The sequence below is a fragment of the Silurus aristotelis genome (genome assembly GCF_946808225.1).
Source record: "Silurus aristotelis genome assembly, chromosome: 21".
NCBI classification, from domain to species: Eukaryota; Metazoa; Chordata; class Actinopteri; order Siluriformes; family Siluridae; genus Silurus; species Silurus aristotelis.
The window spans coordinates 6096616-6123192 of record NC_139594.1 but is presented as its reverse complement, the minus strand read 5'-3'; the positions used below and the strand labels follow the sequence as shown (position 1 = coordinate 6123192).

The 26577-nt window shown below is 40.7% G+C and overlaps 1 protein-coding gene across 10 annotated transcripts in view; it reads right to left on the bottom strand.

Annotated features, from left to right (window-relative positions):
* The window catches only part of dock6 (dedicator of cytokinesis 6), a 55005-nt gene extending 30741 nt beyond the window's left edge, over positions 1–24264 (bottom strand). For 8 of the 10 annotated variants that reach the window (XM_083524254.1, XM_083524257.1, XM_083524258.1 and 5 more), the window contains exons 1-10: positions 24027–24263; positions 17377–17464; positions 12924–13099; positions 12688–12756; positions 9937–10063; positions 4048–4260; positions 2139–2224; positions 1944–2010; positions 1638–1787; positions 1403–1483 (exon numbers count right to left, since the gene is read on the bottom strand). In XM_083524254.1, the coding sequence (XP_083380380.1) occupies positions 1403–1483; positions 1638–1787; positions 1944–2010; positions 2139–2224; positions 4048–4260; positions 9937–10063; positions 12688–12756; positions 12924–13099; positions 17377–17464; positions 24027–24076 (1107 nt within the window). In that variant the 5' untranslated portion in view covers positions 24077–24263. Of the gene's footprint in view, positions 1–1402; positions 1484–1637; positions 1788–1943; positions 2011–2138; positions 2225–4047; positions 4261–9936; positions 10064–12687; positions 12757–12923; positions 13100–17376; positions 17465–24026 lie in introns of all 10 variants that reach the window. The other 2 variants (XM_083524259.1, XM_083524256.1) reach the window with 1 other exon arrangement.
* Between the last annotated feature and the right edge of the window lie 2313 nt (positions 24265–26577).

Below are 26577 nucleotides of genomic sequence, written 5' to 3'. Positions count from 1 at the left end.
TAGCAGGTTGTCTGTTAAAATCAGACAGGAGCTCGCATGCTACTGGGGAGTCTCTCCAAGTTTACTGGACTTTGGTTATTTCAAAAAAGACAGCAAATATTGCAGCAGTTTTGTAATTGAGAAATCATTGGAAAATATGATGTGTGCTTGGGGCATGCAGTGCCAAGCCTTCACAAGCTTCACCTCCTCTCCTGCATTTGGTAAGCGTGAGAGTTCCTAAAGGTGTATCATGACAGTGTTCCACAGACATGAGAGACCACTGGTGACTGGACGTTCGCATATCCAGCATCATGACAAAGTTGAGGGGAGTTTACGTAGTGGATTTTACAGATTTGACTGGATTCTAGGTGGGACGTACTTGCCGATAACCGATTAATCATAACACTCAATGTCAAGTCAAGTTTATTTCTATAACGCTTTTCACAACAGACATTGTCTCAAAGCAGCTTTACAGAAATCAACAGTTTAGGTGAATGGTGTGTATTTATCCCTGATGAGCAGCCATGGCGACTGTGGCGAGGAAAAACTCCCTTAGATGTTATGAGGAAGAAACCTTGAGAGGAATCAGACTCAAAAGGGGAACCCATCCTCATTTGGGTGAATTAAATGTAAAATAGCACTGAACTTTAACAGTACTAAATCATGAAAATGTGCAAAATGACATTAATATGAATATATTCATTAATAAATAGAATTATCTAAATAATAAATTATAAATAACTAATATAATACAGCGCTCTCCGTGCAGCGCACAGTCGCACGTGTAAAAACAAACAGCACGTGCCATCAGTGTTTCGCCTATAGAAGCCGCTCTCGTAAAGACAGTCAAGTCGGTAAAACTATCGGTATGTATTTTTGCCGATAGCCTATAGTTCCAGAAATCAACGTGCATGTGGCCCATGACCGAATGCCAGCCCTTGCTTTTGCCACAGATCATACTCAGTACATTCTCTTTCACCTGATATATGATGCATACACACACCAGTAAATTTCAGATTCAAGCATTCTACCTCCATAATGTTTCATTTTAGAAGCAAGAAAAAGTATTTGCTATCAAAAATAAAGCGCTAACTGCCCCACAAACTGATTCCGTGGTTACTCTGGCAAACCAGTAATACTAGCATGACTTCATAGTACAGGTTGACTGTAATAATGCTGCATGTGTGATTAGTCTATAAAAGTCTCCTACTGTGTCATAAATGGAAAGAAGTATCTTTGGTTCATTTGATTAGGTGCCCATTGATTGGTTCTTCTTTGACATGACGTCCACCTGAAGGTTTGCTAAATGGCGTCCCGCTCTACATGCAGCTCTTGGCAGCTGCCCATGTCTGTTATACCAAGCACTGATGATGAGTGCATCTGATGACACGTGAGGAAATAAATAGCATTGTGCCACACCTACCTTGACTGAATCGGAATCCTTTATGACCATATATGGCTCACAGCACTCTCCTATATCTCCCTGCTGCAGGACCTTCTCCAGCTAAAAAAACACACATACATATAAACCGTATTTGCACGTACAAACAAGATCCGATTTTTATACTGGGTATAAGGATTGTGTCTATCACTTTCAACCCAACCATGTGTGTAGCAATGATGACTTTCTGAGCCTTTGCTCCCTCCAGTGGCCGTACCTTGATAACCAGGAAGATGTCAGGAGAAGGGTCTGTGATGGAGAAGATGGCCGAGCGAGCGAGAGTGGAGATTGCAGTGTGAGGGTTGTGGGGGCGTAGCATGTTCTTCATCTGGTCTGAGTTCAGGTCGAAGTGGAAATCCTCTGAAATCTAGGACCAGACGAATCAAACTGGTTAGGACATTTAATTATGGGGCCACCACAAGAAGTTTCACTCAAACTCAATTATTTCAACTCTTGAATCACAAAAGGTCAAATGCAGCACAATAAGCAGCAACAAGAATGACTGCATGCAACATATGCATACCTTTTCCTTTTCCTTCACATCGTATAGAGCCAGTGTGCCAAATATGGGTTCAATTTCAATTTCAAATCTAGAAAAGCAACAAAGCAGAGTCCATCACACCACGATGAGATATATGATGCATATGTAAAGAAAGGCATGGAGAGTGTGGTTTGTTTGTTTTGTTTTATTCGTAGATGACGTGCACAGAGGACTCACTTGAGAGACAGACACTTGACCATGATTCTCTGGCCTGTATGTTCCTTGGGTACCTCAGGGACCGAGCACCTCTCCACAGCCTCATCCTGCACCACACACATACAGACAAATCAAGCAAGCCCCATGGTGACAGTGCCATGGCAACATTGACACAGGCACCAGAGGGCTATGTACACACTCACATACAAAGAGGCACCAGCAGTGAAGTGGCTAATGCAGTAAAAATTCTAGACCAGAAAAATAAAATCGATGATGTTCCACGCTCTTTTGAGGCATAACCGGTTCAAAAAGCTCCATCTCAACCGGGTCCGTTTCATCTCCACTAATTAGCTGAGTATCACATCAGTAAGGTCGGCTTGCTAATTTGCGAGTTAGCTAGCGTGATTCATTTATATTTCTTTTACAACCTTAGACAGGCTGCCTAAAATATAGTTCAAGAAACTGGGGCACGATACAAGATACAGAAGAAACGTATCGGGACACTTGACTTTCCCAGTCATATGTGGCTCTTCCTTAAAATGTTATTGTAACAAAATTGTATAGGATGTCTGTGGATGTGCTAGAACTAGATTTTCCCCTTTACTTGAACTTGGAGACCCAAACCTGTTAGAGCAGGACAATGCACCTGTGTACAAAGCCAGCTCCATGAAGATCTGGTTTAGTGGAATATCTCTTGCTATAGAGCTCTGACCTCAACCCTATTGAACACCTTTGGAATGAACTGGAATGCTGCACCCCACTCAGCTCACCTACATCAGTAGCTAACTTTACTAACACCCTTGTGGCTGAATGAGCACAAATCTCCATGCAGACTCAAAAATCTGGAGGAACATCTATCCAGAAGAGTGGAGGTTAATTATAATGACGAATAGGGACTAATTGTGGAATGGGATGTGCATGTATTACATAATCTAATGATCGGGTGTCTACAAACTTTTGTCCATAGCGTGTATCTAGAATTAGGCCATATTTTTACTAAGGTGGTGCACGTGATTAAAATATTGATCTAAAACTAACTTCATTCAGGTTACAGTTAAGCTTTTACAGCACCTAGTTGGGCAGCAAATCTGCTTTCAGATCTTCAACAATATTCTCTAAAACATGATGGACTTGTATGTGCACATAACAACTAAGCTCTAATCTTCAAAAGAGCTTCAAGTTCTCTCAGTCGTCAATGCTTTGAGTTCTTATACCATGTGTGTGCATGTCTGCTCATTTCAGACCAGATCACTGCTTAGCATCATGTCTCCAAACTAGAAGGAGCTTCTAGAGTTACATGAAACATTCACTGAATAGCATGGTGTCTTTAGTGCTGATCCCTAAAAATCAATGCATACATTTTAAGATAATATAAATACAAATCCTGATACACTCGAATACTGTTTTTGTTCGCAATTACTGACTGGTTAGTTTACAGTCAGGCTACATTACCTGAGTAATAATACAGAAAATCCAGGAAAGAGCTCACAAACTTTTTCTTGCAATCCTATCTATGTATCTAATACATAAACCAGACATAACATTATGACCAGTGAGTGAATAACACTGAAAAATGGGCGAGCGTAAGAATTTGAGCGGGTTTGACAAGAACTAAATTGTGACGGCTAGACGACTGGGTCAGAGCTTCTCCAAAACTGCAGCTCTCATGGGATGCTCCCGGTCTGCAGTGGTCAGTATCTATCAAAAGTGTTCTGAGGGAGGAACAGTGGTAAACCGGCAATGGTCACGGGCGGCCGTGGCTCATTGATGCACGTGGGGAGCGAAGGCTGGACCATGTGGTCCAACAGACGAGTTAATGCTGTTAATGCTCGGACTGTTTCGGCAGCAAAAGGGGGACCAACACAATATTAGGCAGGTGGTCATGAAGTTATGCCTGGTCAGGGTTTATACTATATATTAGAGCTCAGACCTCATCTGGCGCTGGGTAAAGCCCCAGTAAGTCAGGGTGACGCCCTTGCTGACGGTTCTCTGTGTTGCGGTGGTCCATGTCCTCAGCAGCTGTTCGCTCCAGCAAGTTAGGCAGCAGTGCGTCGGCAGAGGAGTTCTTCAGGTCGAAGATACTGGAGGCCCAGCTGCCTCGTGGCGTGTCATCCAGAGACAGTGACCTCCTCTTAAGATCATCCTGTACACAAGGACAACCGTGGATTGTGATTTGTTGGTAACTCTTTAGTTAATATAGCAGAATGTGTCATGCGCTACATGAGCCAGCTTTTAGGAAGTCAAAGAGCTACCTTGAAGTAAAAAAAGGGCCACAATACTCAGTTTTATATCCAAAATAAGAAACGGGCAGCAACCAAATCAGGACACCTGCAATCTGGAGCAGCAATGCTTAAATACATTATAACGACGCATTGGAATTATTCATTTAAAAAAATGCTGATTAAATTTTAGCTTAGCAAGTTGTAAAACTTAATGGTCTGAAAGGTGGAAAGCCTTTAAGCCGAATGATGAGAGAAACCTAATGTTTACAGCAGTTCTCAACAATTCTCCAGCCTGGAATTGAGTATAAAAAGCTATAATGTTAGTCAAGTCAAGTCAAGATTGCAAACAATTCCCATTTACTGTAGTTTGACAGAGAACCAGAATTCAACTTCGAAGTGGGAAAAAAAAATCAGAGGAGACGAGATTCGAATAGAGACTTCATACTAACATGAAATGAGGGAATGGGGCGGGGCTTCCTTTGGGGTCCGTTCAAATCGGAGTTAAAAACACGTACAAAATTGGCAATCACTTGCTAATCACATGTTCATAATCATCATCCAAGTTGTAAAAATACAACCCCTAAATTACTCCTAGTGGAACCAGATTCTTTCTAAACCCAAATAATTAGTGAAATAAAGTCAATCTGTGTGCAATTAAAGTGTCATATTGGTCTCATTATATAATGTTTGTGGAAGAACCCAGATTGATAGTAGGGAACATGGCATCAGATAAACCATAGTTGTTCTAGAACATTATCAGGGACTGCATAGGACTGAGGGTAATAACCAGGGTAACAACTTCTATGTAAGCTATATGTGTGCAGCACAGAGTGTTTGGGGCTGAGCCACAGAAAATAAATGCAGTAGTACGAAGTGTAGAACAGTAGTATAATTCTAGGTATGACACCACTACACAGCACATTTTGCACAAAAACTGGAGTGGAAGATGGCGTCTCATTTAAAAGTAACACCAAACTACACACGTGTCTCAGGTTTTCAGTTCCAATCCCTTATTAGCGTTCTCTTTTTTGGCACTTGTACTAGCAGCAGATTCACCTTCATTTGCACTGTTACAAATGTGATGCAACGTTTTTAACATATATGCATCGTTATACAACAGATTTATTTGTAAATAATTATTAGTAGATGCGCTATCTTCTTCTTCTTCTTTCGGCTGCTCCCATTAGGGGTCGCCACAGCGGATCATCCGTCTCCATACCACCCTGTCCTCTACATCTGCCTCTTTCACACCAACTACCTGCATGTCTTCCCTCACCACATCCATGAACCTCCTCCTTGGCCTTCCTCTTTTCCTCCTACCTGGTGGCTCCATCTTCAGCATTTTTCTACCAATATAATTCATGTCCCTTCTCTGCACATGTCCAAACCATCTCAATCTCGCCTCCCTCACCTTGTCACCAAAACATCCTACATGTGCTGTCCCTCTAATAAACTCATTTCTAATCTTGTCCATCCTCGTCACTCCCAACGAAAACCTTAACATTTTCAGCTCTGCTACCTCCAGCTCCACCTCCTGTCTTTTACTCAATGCCACTGTCTCTAATCCATACAACATCGCAGGTCTCACCACAGTCCTATAAACTTTCCCTTTCATTCTTGCAGATACCCTACTATCACAAATCACTCCTGTCACTCTTCTCCACCCACTCCACCCTGCCTGCACTCTTTTCTTTACTTCTCTAACACACTCTCCATTACTTTGCACTGTTGACCCCAGGTACCTGAACTCCTCCACCTTCTCCACCTCTTCTCCCTGCAACCGCATCACTCCACTGCCCTCCCTCTCATTCACACACATGTACTCTGTCTTACTCCTACTGACTTTCATTCCCCTTCTCTCAAGCGCATATCTCCACCTCTCCAGGCTCTTCTCAACCTGCTCTCTACTCTCACCACAAATCACAATATCATCTGCAAACATCATAGTCCAGGGAGACTCCTGTCTGACCTCGTCCGTCAACCTGTCCATCACCACTGCAAACAGGAAAGGGCTCAGGGCCGATCCTTGATGCAGTCCAACCTTCACCCTGAACCAGTCTGTCGTACCTACTGCACACTTCACTGCCGTCACACTGTCCTCATACATGTCCTGCACCACCCTCACATACTTCTCTGACACACCTGACTTCCTCATACAATACCACAACTCCTCTCTCGGTACCCTGTCGTACGCTTTCTCTAAATCCACAAATACACAATGCAGCTCCTTCTGTCCTTCTCTATACTTCTCCATCAACATCCTCAAAGCAAATAAGGCATCTGTGGTGCTCTTCCTCGGCATGAAACCATACTGTTGCTCACAGATGGTCACCTCTTCTCTCAGCCTGGCTTCCACTACTCTTTCCCATAACTTCATGGTGTGACTGATCAACTTAATTCCCCTGTAGTTACTGCAGGTCTGCACATCTCCCTTATGCTTAAAGATCGGTACCAGCACACTCCTTCTCCATTCCTCAGGCATCCTCTCCCCTTCCAGAATTCTGTTAAACAATCTGGTTAAAAACTCCACTGCCATCTCTCCTAAACATCTCCACGCTTCTACCGGTATGTCATCTGGTCCAACCGACTTTCCATGCTTCATCCTCTTAATCGCTGCTCTCACTTCCTCCTTACTAATCCTATCTACATCCTGCTTCACCAACTCCACATCCTCCAATCTTCTCTCTCTCTGATTTTCCTCATTCATCAGCTGCTCAAAATACTCCCTCCATCTTCTCAACACACTCTCCTCACTAGTCAACACATTTCCCTCTCCATCCTTTATTGCTCTAACTTGCAGTACATCCTTCCCAGCTCGGTCCCTCTGCCTGGCCAATCGGTATAAATCCTTTTCTCCTTCCTTAGTGTCCAACCTCTTATACAGCTCCTCATATGCCTTTTCCTTGGCTTTCGCCACATCCCTTTTTACCTGCTGCCGCATCTCCTTGTACTCCTGCCTACTTTTCTCATCACTCTGTCGATCCCACTTCTGTTTTGCCAACCTCTTTCCCCTTATGCTCTCCTGCACTTCCTCATTCCACCACCACGTCTCCTTGTCTTGCTTTCTATTTCCAGATGTCACACCAAGTACTTTTCTAGCTGCCTCCCTCATCACTCCTGCAGTAGTTGCCCAATCATCCGGCACCTCTTCACCACCACCAAGCCCCTGTCTGACCTCTTCCCTGAACCTCACACCACACTCTTCATCCTTCAGTTTCCACCATCTTATTCTTCTTTCAATCCTTACTTTCCTCCTCTTCTTCTTCGCCTCCAAAACCATCCTACAGACCACCATCCGATGCTGTCTAGCTACACTGTCCCCCGCCAACACCTTACAGTCTACAATCTCCTTCAGGTTGCATCTCCTACAGAGAACATAATCCACCTGTGTGCACCTTCCTCCACTCTTATACGTCACCCTATGATCCTCCTTCTTCTTAAAATACGTGTTCACCACTGCCATTTCCATCCTTTTTGCAAAATCTACCACCATCTGCCCTTCCACATTCCTCTCCTTAAAACCATACCTACCCATCACCTCCTCATCACCTCTGTTCCCTTCACCTACATGCCCATTAAAGTCTGCCCCAATCACCAATCGTTCTTTCCTAGGTACACCATCTACCACTTCATCTAATTCACTCCAGAATCTTTCTTTCTCCTCCATCTCACAGCCAACTTGTGGAGCATAGGCACTGATGACATTTATCATCATCCCTTCAACCTCCACCTTCACGATCATCACCCTATCAGAAACTCTCTTCACCTCCACTACACTCTTACTGTACTCTTCCTTCAGAATCACCCCTACACCATTTCTCTTTCCATCCACACCATGATAAAACAGTTTAAATCCACCTCCAATGTTCCTGGCCTTACTCCCTTTCCACTTGGTCTCCTGAACACACAGCATATCTACCTTTCTCCTCTCCATCATATCAGCTATCTCTCTCCCTTTACCCGTCATAGTACCAACATTTAAAGTACCAACCCGAACCTCTACTCTCCTACACTGCTCCTTTTCCTGCCGTCTCTGTAGACGTCTTCCTCCTCTCCTTCTCCTCCTTCGGCCAACAGTAGCCCAATTTCCACCGGTACCCTGTCGGCTAACGATACCTGTGGCGGTCGTTGTTAACCCGGGCCTCGACCGATCCGGTATGAAATTCTCATTTGTGATCCGCATATTTGATTTGGCACATGTTTTACGCTGGATGCCCTTCCTAACGCAACCCTCCCCATTTACCCGGGCTTGGGACCGGCACTAAGAGTGCACTGGCTTGTGCCCCCCTAATGGCTGGGTTTTAGTAGATGCGCTATACTTTTATTAATTAAAAAATGACCAATAATTTTGTGACCAATATTTGATATGTAGATTGATTTCTCCTCGCTGAACTGTTTCTCGAGCACGTTTAAGGCATTTAAGTACCGTAATTTCTGGACTATAAAGCGCACCCATATATACATTTGACAAAGATTTTTATTTTAAACATAAATAAGCCGCACCTGTCTATAAGCAGCAGGTGTCTACACTGAAACTAATGAACTTTATACAGGCTTTACCGAAAAACAGTGTCTGTTACACGGTGTAACAGGTGAAATATTTTGTGGCTCCTTTAAGAGCAGAGCGGCATTTTGGGAATAGCCTGCCGCCGCATTTTTTGTAGCTATTACTGCATGTGTGCAAGGCCGAGGAATATGTCCTTATTATTTTCTGATGCTCATTTCTAAGTTTCTTTGACTAACCCGTAACACTGTTGCCAAGAAAAATAAAAAAGCACGAGTTTTGGAAACCTGTCTGTGCTTATATGATTTGTAACTGTTGTAACTGGAGTTAGTGAGCTCTCTCTTCACCCAGACTCAACGCGTTACAACGGCTTGTATCTAAACAGTAGCTGACCAAGAAAGTCATTGTTCACCGTCTTCCTCCTTCCTTTCACAACTATTTCTTTTGGGAGTTTTTCTTTTGGCATCGTCGTGAGTTTAAAAAGTACTTTACACAAGTAAAGTGCGTTTTTTCTTTTCCGTTCGGAAGTTTCATTGGTCTATTGTTATAGGGGCTCAGTTTTTTGGCTTGAAGTTTGTAAAACCGGGAAAAATTAGCCGCTTCGTTGTTTAAGCCGCGGGGTTCAAAACGTGGGGAAAAAGCAGCTTATAGTCCGAAAAATGCGGTAAATTGATGATTTGCTTTCTGTCTGAACCAAAGAAGTAAAAGTATACTCATATAGTTTTCCATTGTATCGTATTGCATTGAATCAAATCTAAATCCGATCGCACTGCATCGTGATGGGGTGAATCGCATCGCACTGGTAGCTGCTTCATATGTATCATTAACGCATCATATCGTCGGCTATGCATCTAGATGTGATTCGCATCGGCCTCGGTTATGGAGATGCACATCCCTAGTGTGTGCACTGTATCATCAACTCTAATGAAGTCGCATATGCACACAAATCAGCAGTGCGAAGGAGAATAAGCAATACTATCCTACTGCACTAGACAAAAAAAAATTTAACATAAAAATGCCTTCATTACATTTGCTAATAAAATTTCCACTATTTCCATAAAAGACAAAAGGACTGCAAGACCACCCTTCTTACCTGGTCATCCGAACGCTCGATGGCCGCCGCCTCGTCGAGTTCGAACGTCTGTTTAACCAGCCCTCTCCGCTTCTCCCTGTGCCTCTCAGCATTGTGAGAACTCTGGATGGTACTGTAGCACTGATACCTAAGGCAGAAAACCCATTGTGACAGTCACTATACATGGCAGTTTCGTTTCAAGTGCTTTAAACCACAGTGCGGCTAAATTCTCGAATCTCGTGAGGCTTGCGTTATTTCTGTGCAACCGCAAAGCAGTGTGGCTTAGACAGTACCGAGTGTAACATGAACAGGAGATTTATATTATTTGTTTTATAGTAACAACTCAATAATTGCAGGCGGTCCACAAAATCTAATACAATTTCATTTATCAAATTATCAAAACGTTCGGCCGTTTGGTTGCCTGTTAGAAAAGGTTTGTCAAGGAAGGAGCCTCTAGTTTAGGAAATTTCCCTATAGTCACGGTACTTTGCATGTTTCCCAGAAAGGCAAAGTTTTCAGGACAGAGGAGATTCATTAATAAATTGAACAAATGGTATGGGGTTTAAGCAAAATATTCGCGTGGATTATTTTTATGTAACTACATGGTCCGTCCTGTGATATTCCTGTGATAACTTAACTCTTGACATGTCAATGCAGGAACAGACAAATCTTTAGCTGTACAACAGAAACAAGCAGATTTAATTTTCTGGGTTAGTAAAAAAAATAGATTGTATAATCTGAAAATAGATTTAGGAAAAAATAAATAGATTGCAGGAAAATAATTTGTACGTTTGGTACTTTACTTTATTGTAATGTGAGGCACATCGATGGTGGTCAGTCAACTGCTGCAGTACAAACATCAGTTTGACAATAGAACGATATTCTTTCACCAGCTTGCGGCGATGACATGATTTGTTTTCTGCATTAGGAACATGCTGGTTTGTGAAACCAACTTAAATAGATTGCAGCTGAATATGAAGCAATAATACGTTTTTAAACATCTTTTTCTCTTCATTTTGGCCCAGAGGACATTTAGGTCTGCAAAAACAGAGCATTTCGAAAACACTCCCAAGTGGATATTGAAGTAAAAATCATATTTTTTTACATTTTTTGGTGTAGACTGAGAAAGAGAAAAACGTAAAAAAAAAAAAAAAAAAAAGGTTAAATATTTAGTAATTGGACGTATTCAACTCAAAACAAGCAATTTTATAGTGGTGTCAATTAAAAAAAAAAAAAAAAAAAAAAAGCATGGGCATTACGAAGATGCAAGCGTTTTCAATCGTTTCGCATTGGATGAGCAAATTCTGGATGATGTTTGAAAGCTGTATTAACGCACTGAATACAGGAAGCACATGCCTTTTAAATGATCATTTGTTGACCTCGACAAAGGTTGCCGTTCTTCATTTCCACTGTCCCATTCGGGACGTTCATCTTAACCACGAGTTCAGCAAGTGATGTCATCACAGTAAACAAGTAAATGGGTTATACCAGTGGTGTTAAACTCAACTATAGAGGGGGTTCAAATTTACTACTGGGTCAAAGTAGAGTTCCAAACACTTTCAGCATTTAATGAACAACAAGATTGACAGGATGGAGAATAAAGTGCGAAAATGACATTCTGCCGTAATGCACATTTTCCTGAACAGGATCTTTTCTTGGCTGTCGGTTCATGAAAGTTTGGGGTTTGGTTTTGTTCTCAGGCAACTCTCAGGATAGATTGGAAGTGTACATGAGAACAGATATGTGCTTCCAAACATGCAGAGTGTCGGAGCAGCCGGAGGGGTGTGTCGGGTGAGGCATTGTTTTATTGTTCCTGTTTGAATCAGTCTACACTGGCTCCACGTCAAATCTCGCATTGTTAATAAAATACTACTACTGACGTAAGCACTTAACAGTCTCGCTCCACAGTATCTGAGTGAACTTCTGTACCATTATGATTCCCCATGCCTACTTAGATCAAAAAGGTGCAGGCTATTTGTTGGTACCTCAAATAATGAAGACTACAGCAGGGGGCAGATCTTTTTCCTACAAAGCCTCACAGTTACGGAACAGCCTTCCAATTAGTGTTCAGGACCCAGACACGGTCTCAGTGTTCAAGTCAAGGCTGAAAAACATGTTTATTTAGTCAGGCCTTTTATCAGTAGATTAGGAGCAGTAGAAGGAGCAGATCTGGAAAGATCATGCATATAGAGTGTTCAGTGAACTGGGATATTTGTACTCTGCTGTCCCCTCACGCTTATGTGTTCACTCAGGTTTGGTGTTTGTTTGTTACACTTATGAAGGACAATCTAATTCATTCTCTCTAAACACATTGTGTGTAAAGTTGCATTGAGACAATGCCCATTGTTAAATGTGCTATACAAAAACAAAACAAAAAAACATTGATTTGAATTGGATGAAGCGTAGAAAACGTGCCCACAGAGTAAATAATAATAAAAAAAATTATATTACCTTGCAAATAATTGCAATGGATCTGTGAGGGGAAGTGGCATTGGGGCCTTCAGTTTGACATGTCTGGGCTATACTGTATACACTGGATCAACCAGCCTAACTGCTTGTTAGATGTTGAACAGTTCACCGTGTTGAAAAGAAAGATATAAAGCCCTCATCACAGATGTTTTCAGTTCTGATGCATTCAATGTTTTTCAGAGGGCGAAAAATTAGGTTGCGACGTGTTCGGACTTTTCAAATCACCATCCTGAATTTACTGGAATGCAGCGGTATTTTCTTTTCTCACACATAAGCAAGTTAATAAAGCATCATCCCACTTACTTTCTCTGGATAATGAGCCAATCATCGGTGTAGACCGCGAGTGCATCTCTCACTCTCGGATCCAGTGTACTGCAGACACAAAGGAACTTGGCGTCACGCACAGCTACTGCGAAGTCTAATAATAATCTACTGAATGTAGTGAAGCGGGAAATCTAATCCATACAGAGCAGCTGATCAAATTACATTTACACTTCTGTATATACACATGTTTCTGTGTGTCTAGTGAAAGCGCTCACTCTTCCTCGGGCAGGGCAGGTTCCAGCGTGGTGCACTCTCTCTCCTGCAGGATGAGCTGCAGGTCATCAGAGGGGAACTCCAGGAGCTGTCTGAGTGGCCCGGGCTCAGCGATAGGGGCATGGCTGCTCACATATTCCTCGTAGTCAACCGGCTCCACTACTTCCGTAAGGGGCACCTGACACAAACACAAACTATTCTAAATTTTTAACCTACAACAAATCTACTTTGAGAGGGGGAAAGCCGAGGGAGGGCGGATAGTGCAAATGGTACGGGCAGAAGTAAAAGCGATTACGGTTTGAAATAATCACCACTTCCCTTTTTTACTTCGTTTCATAAATCAGCCTGCACTCATAGGTAGTAAAAATCACTTCGACATTATATCTGACTTGATACTTTGAAAGCTGTCAAGTAAATAAAGCGCACGATTACACAATAATTCAGGTGGTATTTTGAGATCCCGAGTTTGCAGCACGCTCGTCCTGGGATGCCAGGACACGCAAAAATCTTGAAATTTCACAATCTTATATCATGTGCCAAAAATAATTACAAATCAGCAGACAAAGTAAAATACAGGCAGGATTACAAACATAAGTGCTTTCAGGCCCAATTATATTTCATTATATTATATTTCAGCTCAGGGTAACATTATTACAAAATCATCTCCTAGATTTGTTTTTTACTATCCACTGGCTCATGCAACACAATATTACAGTGCTATGAAAAAGTATTTTGCATATTTATCACACTTTAATGATTTGGATCATCAAGTTAATTTTAATATTACACAAAAGACAACCTGAATGCATAATGCAGTTTTGAAATGATTTTTAAATGACATTTATTAATGTTAAAATAAAGCTGTCCAAACCTGCCCTATGTAAAAAAGTAATTGACCCCTAAACCTAATAACCGGTTGTAATAACCACCCAGTAACAGCAGTCAAGTGTTTGGCATAAATGCCAATGAGTCTTTTTTTACATCGCCGTGGAGGAATTTTCACCCACTCTTCTTCACCGAATTGTTTGAATTCAGCCACATCAGAAGGTTTGAGCATGAACGGACTGTTTAAGGTCATGCCACGGCATCCCCATCGGACTTTGATGAGGCCAATCCAAAACCTTAATTTTGTGTATTTTTTTTATTTTTTTTGAGCCATTCAGAGGTGGACTTACTGGTGTGTTTTGGATCATTGGTCTGCTGCATAACCCAAGTATGCTTGAGCTTATGAACTGATGGCCGGATGTTCTTCTTTGGGAGTTTCTGGTAGAGTGGAGAATTCATGTTTCTATCAATTATGGCAAGTCATTGAGGTCCTGAAGCTACAAAGCAGCCCCAGACCATCACACAACCACCACCACATTTGACTGTTAGTATGATGTTCTTTTATGAAAAGCTTAGTTTTATGCCACATGAAACACACAACTTCCAAAAAGTTTAACTTTTGTCTTTTTAGTCCATAAAATATTTGGCCAGAGGTCTTGGGGATACATCCCATGAATGTTATCTTTGCCCATTCATTCATTCATTTTCTCCCGCTTATCCGTAATTCGGGTCGCGGGGGCAGCAGTCTAAGCAGACCCCCGCCTTTGACTGCTGCCCAATCCTCACAGCACCGTCCCTTACGGACCCTCCTGCAGGTGGTGAGCCCACGGGAAGGCGGCCCCACGTCACTCCGACGTCACGGACCTTGATATTTCCCTCGTAAGGGTCTCTTTCTAATTGTTGAATCATGAACACTGACCTTAACTGAGGTAAGTAAGGCCTGCCGTTCTTTAGATGTTTTTCTGAATTCTTTAATGAGCTCCTGAATGACTTGTGGCTGTGCTTTCGGAGTAATTTCTTTCGATTGTGGCATGATGTGTTGATTTTTGGGATCTTTTAGAATGCTTGCACATTGTCAGACAGAGTGATTTTTTTGATTCAACAAGTCTGGCAGTAATCACGCCTGGGTGTGGCATGTGAAATTTAACTCAGCTTTCCAAAAATGTAGTTAATCACAATTCATTCATGATTTTAAAATTACTTAAAAAAAAAAATAATAATAATAAATAAGGCACTTTGTATTTGCTCTGTTTGTAAAGTTTAACATTACAATTCGCTTGATCTGTATCATTCAAGGCCGAGTTTGGACATTGGACCTCTTTGAGTGTTTAATAAAGGCTCTGGCATGGAGAAGCTGGTGTTGGATCTGTGATGATCACAAATGTTGAGCTATTTTATGAGTTGCTCAGTAGCTCCTGGTTCCATAATATCAAATGACTGTATAAGACTGTAGAAAGATCATTACTCAATCTTACATTCCAGTGCTCATGTTAGTTCTCACTCTCCAGTGTTCTGTATTGTTAAAGTCTATAATCACACTCTTGAGGTCACCCAAATGAGGATGGGTTCCCCTTTTGAGTCTGGTTCCTCTCAGGGTTTCTTCCTCATAACACCCAAGGGAGTTTTTCTTTGCCACAGTCGCCATGGCTGCTCATCAGGGATAAATACACACCGTTCACCCTGACTCTTAAATTCTGTAAAGCTGCTTTGAGACAATGTTCGTTGTGAAAAGTGCTATAGAAATAAACTTGACTTGATAAATATGCAAAACAATAAAAAAATCCAGACATAGAAATACTTTTTTCACAGCACTGTATACAGCGAGATAAACATTTCGATTGTGATACAAAAATAAGCATTTCTTCAGCTTGCAATAAATTTGCAGTTGCACTTTGTAGCTCAGAATCTGAATCATTTCCTTATATTAAGTAGAGACACTACAATATACCCACATCATTTATTACAATTACCAACTAATAAGTAAACTACATGTGTTTAAAAAGTGAATAAATGTTATATCTCAGTAAGCTTTTAAAAAAAAAAAAAAAAAAAAAAAAACACGTGTGCGCATTTATAGAGAGAAAATTTATGCTGGAGTGATATGGACAAAAGTATTGGGACACCTGACCTTTCCAGTTATATGTGATTCTTCCGCAAACTTTTACGACAATTTTTATGGAACACAATTGTACAGGATGTCTTTGGATGTGGCACCATTCAATTTCCCTTCCACTTGAACTAGGAGACTCAAACCTGTTCCAGCGTGACAATGCACATGTCCATTAAGGTCTGCCTCACATGGGTTGGAAAATCTCAAGTAGCTCTGACCTCAAACCTACGGAACACCTTTGTGTTTGGGATAAATTAGAACACTGACTGTACCCCGGCCTCCACACCTCACCTACATCAGTACCTGACTTTACTAAAACCCTTGTGTCTAAATCTAGAAATTCACAACTACACTCCTAAATCAAACATCTTCCCAGAAGAGTGGAGCTTTATATAACAGCAAATGGGAATGAAATGTCGAATGGGATGTTTAAAAAACACATATGAAACTTATAGTCAGGTGTCCAAAAACTTTTGTTGCTAACCCTTCAGTGACCATTTTTTCTACTGATGCATGCTGCAAAATGATGTTATTTTGGCAGATGAGATGCCGAAATCCTGCATAATCTGTATTGATGGAGTCACAGTCGAGACTTCGACATCTAGACATCTGAGATAAAATAGGATTTATCAGATGACTTTCAAGCAATTTAATAATCTGTCTGAAATGGCTTTACTGAAGAAAAACTTCAATACTGAAGTGAGTGTTTTATTTATTTTAAATAGGCACTATCCCAATTTGATCATCAGCTTACTTGGCAGACGCTCTTATCCAGAGCTTCCCTAAAGTGCTTTAAAGTCTCCATCAATGCATACTTTCTAATACTGGTGCTTTGTGACACAGACCAGGACTGCCATCAGTCTAAAACTCTGTCAGAAGAAGTACTTTTAATAAGATAAGTGCTCATTTAAAGTACTGCTGGAAAAGATAGGTCTGTAGACGTCATTTCTATACCGGCTGATTCAGGCACCAGAACCTTCTTGAACGATTGTCTGGAATCATGCCTACTATGCGACCTCAGAGATGGTGGGAACAGTCGAGCAGTGGTAGAGAATGGAGGGATTGTGGGGTAGAGGGGTCCATTTTTGTCTTTGTAGGCAGACATCAGTGTTTTAAATCTGATGTGGGCATCTACAGGAAGCCAGCGGGGGGAGCGTTTGCGAAGGGGTGATATGGGAGAACTTAAAAACAAACTTGAAAGGAAGGTGGAGAACAAGTCATGCAGCTGCGTTCTGGATCTGGTTGAAGGTCTCTCCACGGCCTTGAGATGACGGAGGATATTTATTTAGAGATATTCTGTATTTCTTACTAAAATGTGGGTAAAAACAGATTGAAGCGATACACCCTATCTAGTGCCCTATTTGAAGTGTGCAGCATGATATTTGAGATCTAGTTCCAGAATTTGCACTCATACTTCTCTGTATTATTATTATTTTATTTTTTTTTACAAAAGGTTATATGATCTTAACACATGCACTTGTCTGTGCTGCATTGCTCGGTATGAAAGTGCTATTACTCACCGACTGATGGGCTCCACTTCGTTTTTTGGAGAGCTGAGGGGAGCCATACTCACGAGTTACCTGTTTCCTGACCTCTGAAGCTACCGTCCTGAAAGAGAGAGAGAGAGAGAGAGAGAGAGAGAGAGAGAGAGAGAGAGAGAGAGAGAGAGAGAGAGAGAGAGAGAGAGAGAGAGAGAGAGAGAATAGAATTGAGTCAAGTATTCCTTTAGTCAGGAATAAAACACTTCAGGAAGCACAGTTATCAGCCTAGAGCTACATATTTTCCTATGTCAGCAGTATTATATTCCTATTATTCTAAAGCATTTTGCCAAAGCAAACTTTTTTTGAAATGCATTACCAAACAACTTGTCATTCTTTACCAACTTATCTCATTATAGTTATGTTTATCGCTATAGTAGCAATAATAGCAGTTTATTATATTACCAAAAAAAGCAAAGCACAAAGCCATCTGTCCTGAAGACTTATCAGCCTAATCTCTTCTACAAGCCAGACACAAAAATCATTTTAACATGCACTATATTGACTTATGACACCCGGTCATAAGTACGGTTTTTGCTTTTTGAGCATCGCATTCCACATTTAGTCCCGATTTGTTCTTATAAATAGGATGTTCCACCAGATTTTGGATTGTGCTCATTCAGACACAAGGCTTTTAGTAAAATCAGGTACTGATGTAGATGAGTTGAGGAGACCTGGGGTGCAGTCAGCATTCCAATTCATCCCAGAGATGTTCACCAGGTTTGAGGTCAGAGCTCTATAGCGGGAGATCTTCCTTGCAAAAAATATCTTCATGAAGTTAGCTTTGTGCACAGGGGGCATGGTCTCCTAGTTCACATGAAAGGAAACTTTCATGCTACTGCATCCAAAGACATTCTATTCAACTGTGCTGGAAAAGTCAGATGTCCTCATTTCATTTTGTCCATATAGTGTGTATATACAAATATACACACGTTTTTTTTTTTGCTTTTTGTAGAGTCCTCCATCCAACTCCCTTATATTAATGTTCTAGAACGATGACATTAACATAGGCCTCTGTTCTCGGGAATTAATGAACACGGTCAGTTGGAGAAATCCACAGCTCTGTGGTGTACACTTTAGTTTTCACCGCTTCTATTTTGACACTAACACGGCTGAAATCTAAACACGTTTATCATTTAACGACTAGCTGCAAGATCATTCGAGTTGCACTGTAGATTGCAATTCAGACAGACAACAGACATTATGCCAAAACTCTGCTCCTTTTATGGCCCAACACAGCCCCAGACCCCCGCAACGTCCTCCGCATGCTGTCCAAGACAGTGTGCAGCTGCTCCTTCACAGACTGGCCCACTTCCTCACACTCACTCACTCACTCACTCACTCACTCACTCACTCACTCACTCACTCACTCACTCACTCACTCACTCACTCACTCACTCACTCACTCACTCACTCACTCACTCACTCACTCACTCACTCACTCACTCACTCACTCACTCACTCACTCACTCACTCACTCACTCACACACACACACACACACACACACACACACACACACACACACACACACACACACACACACACACACACACACACACACACACACACACACACACACACACACACACACACACACACACACACACACACACACACACACACACACAGCTGCCACAGCTCTAGGCTCCCCCTTTGACATTCTTTCTCTCCATATGCCTGCTGCTCATTGTATATGGCAACAAAACACACACCCCCTGTAAACAAAGCTGTCCATCGCACTCTACCGTCGGTTTGTCTGTACCTCGTAAATGCGCAATTACTAAAACTTTCGCAAGTTTTAAAGCCATGCAATGCAACACCCCTCCTGTGAACCGGATGAAGGAACTATCCCAGGGGTCACTCCTCTCTGGCTGGCCAGCAACTTATTTCCTGAGCTGATGCACTTCTGGCTTGTATGTGCAGAAAAAGAAAAAGAATTACAACATGGTACTGAGGCCTAGTCATGTGTACTGAGAGAAATCATTCCAAATTATTTCACAATTTTTACAGGATTATGTTTTAGAATCTCAGTGGATCCTAAACTTAATCTGGGAATCTTGAATGGAGCAAAAATCCATCATTCACAGACAAACATTCACACCAAGGGTTAATTCAGCATAGCCAGTGCAAGTTTCTGGACAGTAGGAGTTAAACCTCGTACAGACAGTAACCTGAGCTCAGGATCTAAACGAGGAGCCTGAAGCTGTAAGGCAGCCACTCTGACTCATCTCACAAAAAGTGTAGAGAAAAACAGATATCATGTAGCGGCACAATGTGTGGATGTGTTCATGGGGTCAACTTTGTATTGCTTTTACTCGTTGTAATCCTTACAAACGTCCTTGTTTGGAAACAGGTACAGAAATACATTGATCCTATTCATGAGCTTTGCATGCTCAATGGAAATCCATTTCCTACTTAAAGAGGAAAAAGGAAACTTTCCTCCTTTAAATGCAACAATCACCCACCCTTTTCCTGTATCCTGCACTCAAACAATGAACTCAGTCTCACAGAAGACAAAAAAAAACAACACAGTGACAAAAACAACAGTGAGTTAGAATGTAATTGTAAGTTTAGGCTTCACCTGAATATGTGACCTGATGTGACAATTTTCAGGTCTACGTAAAGGCAAAAAGGGGAATCATGTTCCTGTCACATTCCAAGAGTACCATGAGATTCCTCTGCAATCTGAGCACTGACTTCACCTGCATGTGGATGAGGTTAATCTCTTAACTGGTTCCTGCACTGCTACAATGCAGAGGAAATAAAAGGCTCAGAAGAGTCCTGCTTGATGAGGCGATTACAGTACTGGTACAGTAGAAATTAGAAGTAAAAATAAAAACGAAATTAATTTGGTTAACATAAAAAGAGAACTGTTTTCGTTTTTTTGGTGATAGGCGTGACAACAACCGAGTCACAACACTGAGACTAAATGAAACCTGATGTAAGGGAAGTGTGGAGGTGACAACACTGGCCTGATTAACAATGCAACAGAAAGTAGAGATTTCACATGGAACATATCTGACCACACAGTTCCAAAACTTTCAGAGACACTACACAATATCTCACTATACACCAAAATATACTCCACTACACACCACTTTATAGTCTACACTCCACAATACTCCACAATACACCAAAATATACTCCACTACACACCACTTTATAGTCTACACTCCACAATACTCCACAATACACCAAAATATACTCCACTACACACCACTTTATAGTCTACACTCCACAATACTCCACAATACACCAAAATATACTCCACTACACACCACTTTATAGTCTACACTCCACAATACCCCACAATACCCCACAATACTCCACTACACACCACTTTATAGTTTACACTCCACTATACTCCATTATACACCATAATATACTCCACTACACACCACTTTATAGTTTACACTCCACTATACTCCATTATACACCATAATATACTCCACTACACACCACTTTATAGTCTACACTCCACAATACTCCATTATACACCATAATATACTCCACTACACACCACTTTATAGTCTACACTCCACTATACTCCATTATACACCATAATATACTCCACTACACACCACTTTATAGTCTACACTCCACTATACTCCATTATACACCATAATATACTCCACTACACACCACTTTATAGTCTACACTCCACAATACTCCATTATACACCATAATATACTCCACTACACACCACTTTATAGTCTACACTCCACTATACTCCATTATACACCATAATATACTCCACTACACACCACTTTATAGTCTACACTCCACAATACTCCATTATACACCATAATATACTCCACTACACACCACTTTATAGTCTACACTCCACTATACTCCATTATACACCATAATATACTCCACTACACACCACTTTATAGTCTACACTCCACTATACTCCATTATACACCATAATATACTCCACTACACACCACTTTATAGTCTACACTCCACTATACTCCATTATACACCATAATATACTCCACTACACACCACTTTATAGTCTACACTCCACAATACCCCACAATACCCCACAATACTCCACTACACACCACTTTATAGTTTACACTCCACTATACTCCATTATACACCATAATATACTCCACTACACACCACTTTATAGTCTACACTCCACAATACTACACTATACTCCATTATACACCATAATATACTCCACTAAACACCACTTTATAGTCTACACTCCACTATACTCCATTATACACCATAATATACTCCACTAGACACCACTTTATAGTCTACACTCCACTATACTCCATTATACACCATAATATACTCCACTACACACCACTTTATAGTCTACACTCCACAATACCCCACAATACCCCACAATACTCCACTACACACCACTTTATAGTTTACACTCCACTATACTCCATTATACACCATAATATACTCCACTACACACCACTTTATAGTTTACACTCCACTATACTCCATTATACACCATAATATACTCCATTATACACCATAATATACTCCACTACACACCACTTTATAGTTTACACTCCACTATACTCCATTATACACCATAATATACTCCATTATACACCATAATATACTCCACTACACACCACTTTATAGTCTACACTCCACAATACTACACTATACTCCATTATACACCATAATATACTCCACTAAACACCACTTTATAGTCTACACTCCACTATACTCCACTATACACCATAATATACTCCACTACACACCACTTTATAGTCTACACTCCACAATACTCCACTATACACCATAATATACTCCACTACACACCACTTTATAGTCTACACTCCACAATACTCCACTATACACCATAATATACTCCACTACACACCACTTTATAGTCTACACTCCACAATACTACACTATACTCCATTATACACCATAATATACTCCACTAAACACCACTTTATAGTCTACACTTCACAATACTCCACTATACACCATAATATACTCCACTACACACCACTTTATAGTCTACACTCCACTATACTCCATTATACACCATAATATACTCCACTACACACCACTTTATAGTCTACACTTCACAATACTCCACTATACACCATAATATACTCCACTACACACCACTTTATAGTCTACACTTCACTATACTCCACTATACACCATAATATACTCCACTACACACCACTTTATAGTCTACACTCCACTATACTCCATTATACACCATAATATACTCCACTACACACCACTTTATAGTCTACACTTCACAATACTCCACTATACACCATAATATACTACACTACACACCACTTTATAGTCTACACTTCACTATACTCCATTATACACCATAATATACTCCACTACACACCACTTTATAGTCTACACTTCACAATACTCCACTATACACCATAATATACTACACTACACACCACTTTATAGTCTACACTTCACTATACTCCATTATACACCATAATATACTCCACTACACACCACTTTATAGTCTACACTTCACTTTACTCCATTATACACCATAATATACTCCACTACACACCACTTTATAGTCTACACTTCACTATACTCCACTATACACCATAATATACTACACTACACACCACTTTATAGTCTACACTTCACTATACTCCATTATACACCATAATATACTCCACTACACACCACTTTATAGTCTACACTTCACTTTACTCCATTATACACCATAATATACTCCACTACACACCACTTTATAGTCTACACTTCACTATACTCCACTATACACCATAATATACTCCACTACACACCACTTTATAGTCTACACTCCACTATACTCCATTATACACCATAATATACTCCACTACACACCACTTTATAGTCTACACTTCACAATACTCCACTATACACCATAATATACTACACTACACACCACTTTATAGTCTACACTTCACTATACTCCATTATACACCATAATATACTCCACTACACACCACTTTATAGTCTACACTTCACTTTACTCCATTATACACCATAATATACTCCACTACACACCACTTTATAGTCTACACTTCACTATACTCCACTATACACCATAATATACTCCACTACACACCACTTTATAGTCTACACTCCACAATACTCCACTATACACCATAATATACTCCACTACACACCACTTTATAGTCTACACTCCACAAGACTCTTCACAACACTCCAGCATACACAACTCTACAGTCTGTACTCCACAATACTACACTGCACACCAGCCTATACTCCACTTTACTATACACTACACTGTACTGTACTGTACTCTACCCTCCCACTGCGCGGTCAGAGGTAAGAATAATAACAATAACAATAATAATAACAATAATAATAATAATAATAATAATAATAATAATAATAATAATAATAATAATAATAATAATAATAAACCAGCTGTAGAAGGAATCTGTGAAGCGCTTTCTGTATTATAAGCACCAATCCCCGGATCAGTCTTTCTGAAAGCTGTGCGGAGACACAATTGTGAGCGGTAATGAAAGCGCAGTCCAGCTGTCGCGGTCGCCTGGAGCCGAGTTAAGAACGCGGGGCGTGCGGGAGGCAGAGCGGCGTCGCGTTAGCCAGCTAGCGTAGACACAAAACTCGTACAGACCTGTTAATCTTGTGAGCAAAAGCCCTCCGGTCGCCTGTCAGAGTGGCCATGCTGTCCAAAAACACAGCCGCTGTACGGGAACTCTTTGTGGAACTAGGTTCTGACCGTGATCTGGGCTACTTGGACGGACATCGCTTTTTTGTGGTGCAGTGTGGCGGCGCGCAGTGATCCTCCTAGCGGCCGGAGCACCACAGCGCCTCTCCCGAGCTACTCACCAAACCGGTCCGCTGACGCACCTGTCTCTGGCTCTGAGCCAACACCCAGGCCCAGTCCCATTAGCAAACAGCATTCTACTTCCTGTATAACACACATTCACACACTCACACACACAGATTCCCCAGTGTTTTTTTTTTTGTTTGTTTTTGTTTTTATTATTTTCCCTATTGTACATTAATACTGAAGATACTGAACAAGAATACCGAACAAAACCCTGTTAAACAACCTAAAATATGTTTTCTATTTCCCATTCTTCAAAGTAGCCACGTTTTGCTTTCATGACAGCTTTGCACACTCCTGGCATTCTTAAATTCAGCCTCATGTCATCTAGAATAGTTTTCCCACAATCTTGAGGAGTTCCCAGAGAAGTTGAGTGCTTGTTGGCTGATTTTCCTTCACCCTCCAGTGCATCCCAAACGTGTGATTTTAGAGGTCTGATGCAGATCTCCATCACTCGAATAGCTTTTACATAAACCAAGAGGTGTGTTTTTGGGGTCATTGTACTATTGGAAACATATAATGGTCCGACTGAGTGCAAATTAGCTGGGATGGCATGTCGTTGCAAAACGCTGTGGTAGTCATGCTGGTTAAGTGTGCACTAAATTTGGACTAAAACAAGAAAAGTGTCACCAGCAAAAGCACACCCACATCATTACTCTTCCTCTTTCATGATTCACAGTGGGAACCACACTTTTAGGAACTGTTAGATTACACACACTCTACACTCTATATTTGGACTCATCCAACCAGTTTGCCATTGATCTAATGTTCATTCCTTGTGTTTCTTGACCCAAACAAGTCTCTCCTTCTTGTTGTGCTTTTGAAGTAAAGGTTCCTTCGCTTTTATGAGAAACAGTAGTTTCTAAGGCTAGTAATTCTTAGAAGCATATCCGCTGTAGCAGAGGTAGCTCTTGGTCTTTCTATCCTAAGATGGTCCCCATTAGATATGGTTCATTATAGATTTTGAGTTTTGAGTTTGATAGTTCTGGCAACTGCAATTGGGGATACATTTAAAGTTCTTGAGATTTTTTTCAAATTGACACCATTTATTTCTTAAAGTAATGATGGACTGTCTTTTCTGTTTAATTAACTTAATGTTTCTTGCATAATATGGATTTGTACAGTATTTGTAGCAGCACTAATTGGGCTATTGTGTATCCACCCTTCCTCTGCACAAGACAATCCATGGTCTAATGCACATTAAGAAGACAAGTAATGTCACAAATGAACACTTGACAAAGCACACCTTTGAATTGAGAAGCATTCCAGGTGATTTCCTCATGAAACTGATGAAAGAATGGCATGAGCTAAATGTACCTACTTTGAACAGTGTAAAATATAAAACATACTGGGTTGTAATGGTAAAAACACTTAAAAAATTTTTTTTTTTACTGTTTACTACATAATGCCATACATGTTCTTTTATAGTTTGTATTTCTTCAGTATGTACACTTATTTACACTTAAAAAATAGAAGGAGTGTCTGAACTTTTGACTTAAACTACATATATAGTCTATATATAAGTGTGTGTGTGTGTGTGTGTGTGTGTGTGTGTGTGTGTGTGTGTGTGTGTGTGTGTGTGTGTGTGTATATACATATATATATATATATATATATATATATATATATATATATATATATATATATATATATATATATATATATATATATATACAGTGAGGAAAATAAGTATTTGAACACCCGGCTATTTTGCAAGTTCTCCCACTTAGAAATCATGGAGGGGTCTGATATTGTCATCGCAGGTGAATGTCCACTGTGAGAGACATAATCTAAAAAAAAAAATCCAGAAATCACAATATATGATTTTTAAACTATTTATTTGTATGATACAGCTGCAAATAAGTATTTGAACACCTGTCTATCAGCTAGAATTCTGACCCTCAAAGACCTGTTAGTCTGCCTTTAAAATGTCCACCTCCACTACATTTATTATCCTAAATTAGATGCACCTGTTTGAGGTCGTTAGCTACATAAAGACACCTGTCCACCCCATACAATCAGTAAGAATCCAACTACTAACATGGCCAAGACCAAAGAGCTGTCCAAAGACACTGGAGACAAAATTGTACACCTCCACGAGGCTGGAAAGGCCTACGGGGAAATTGCCAAGCAGCTTGGTGAAAAAAGGTCCACTATTGGAGCAATCATTAGAAAATGGAAGAAGCTAAACATGACTGTCAGTCTCCCTCGGACTGGGGCTTCATGCAAGATCTCACCTCGTGGGGTCTCAATGATCCTAAGAAAGGTGATAAATCAGCCCAGAACTACACGGGAGGAGCTGGTCAATGACCTGAAAAGAGCTGGGACCACCGTT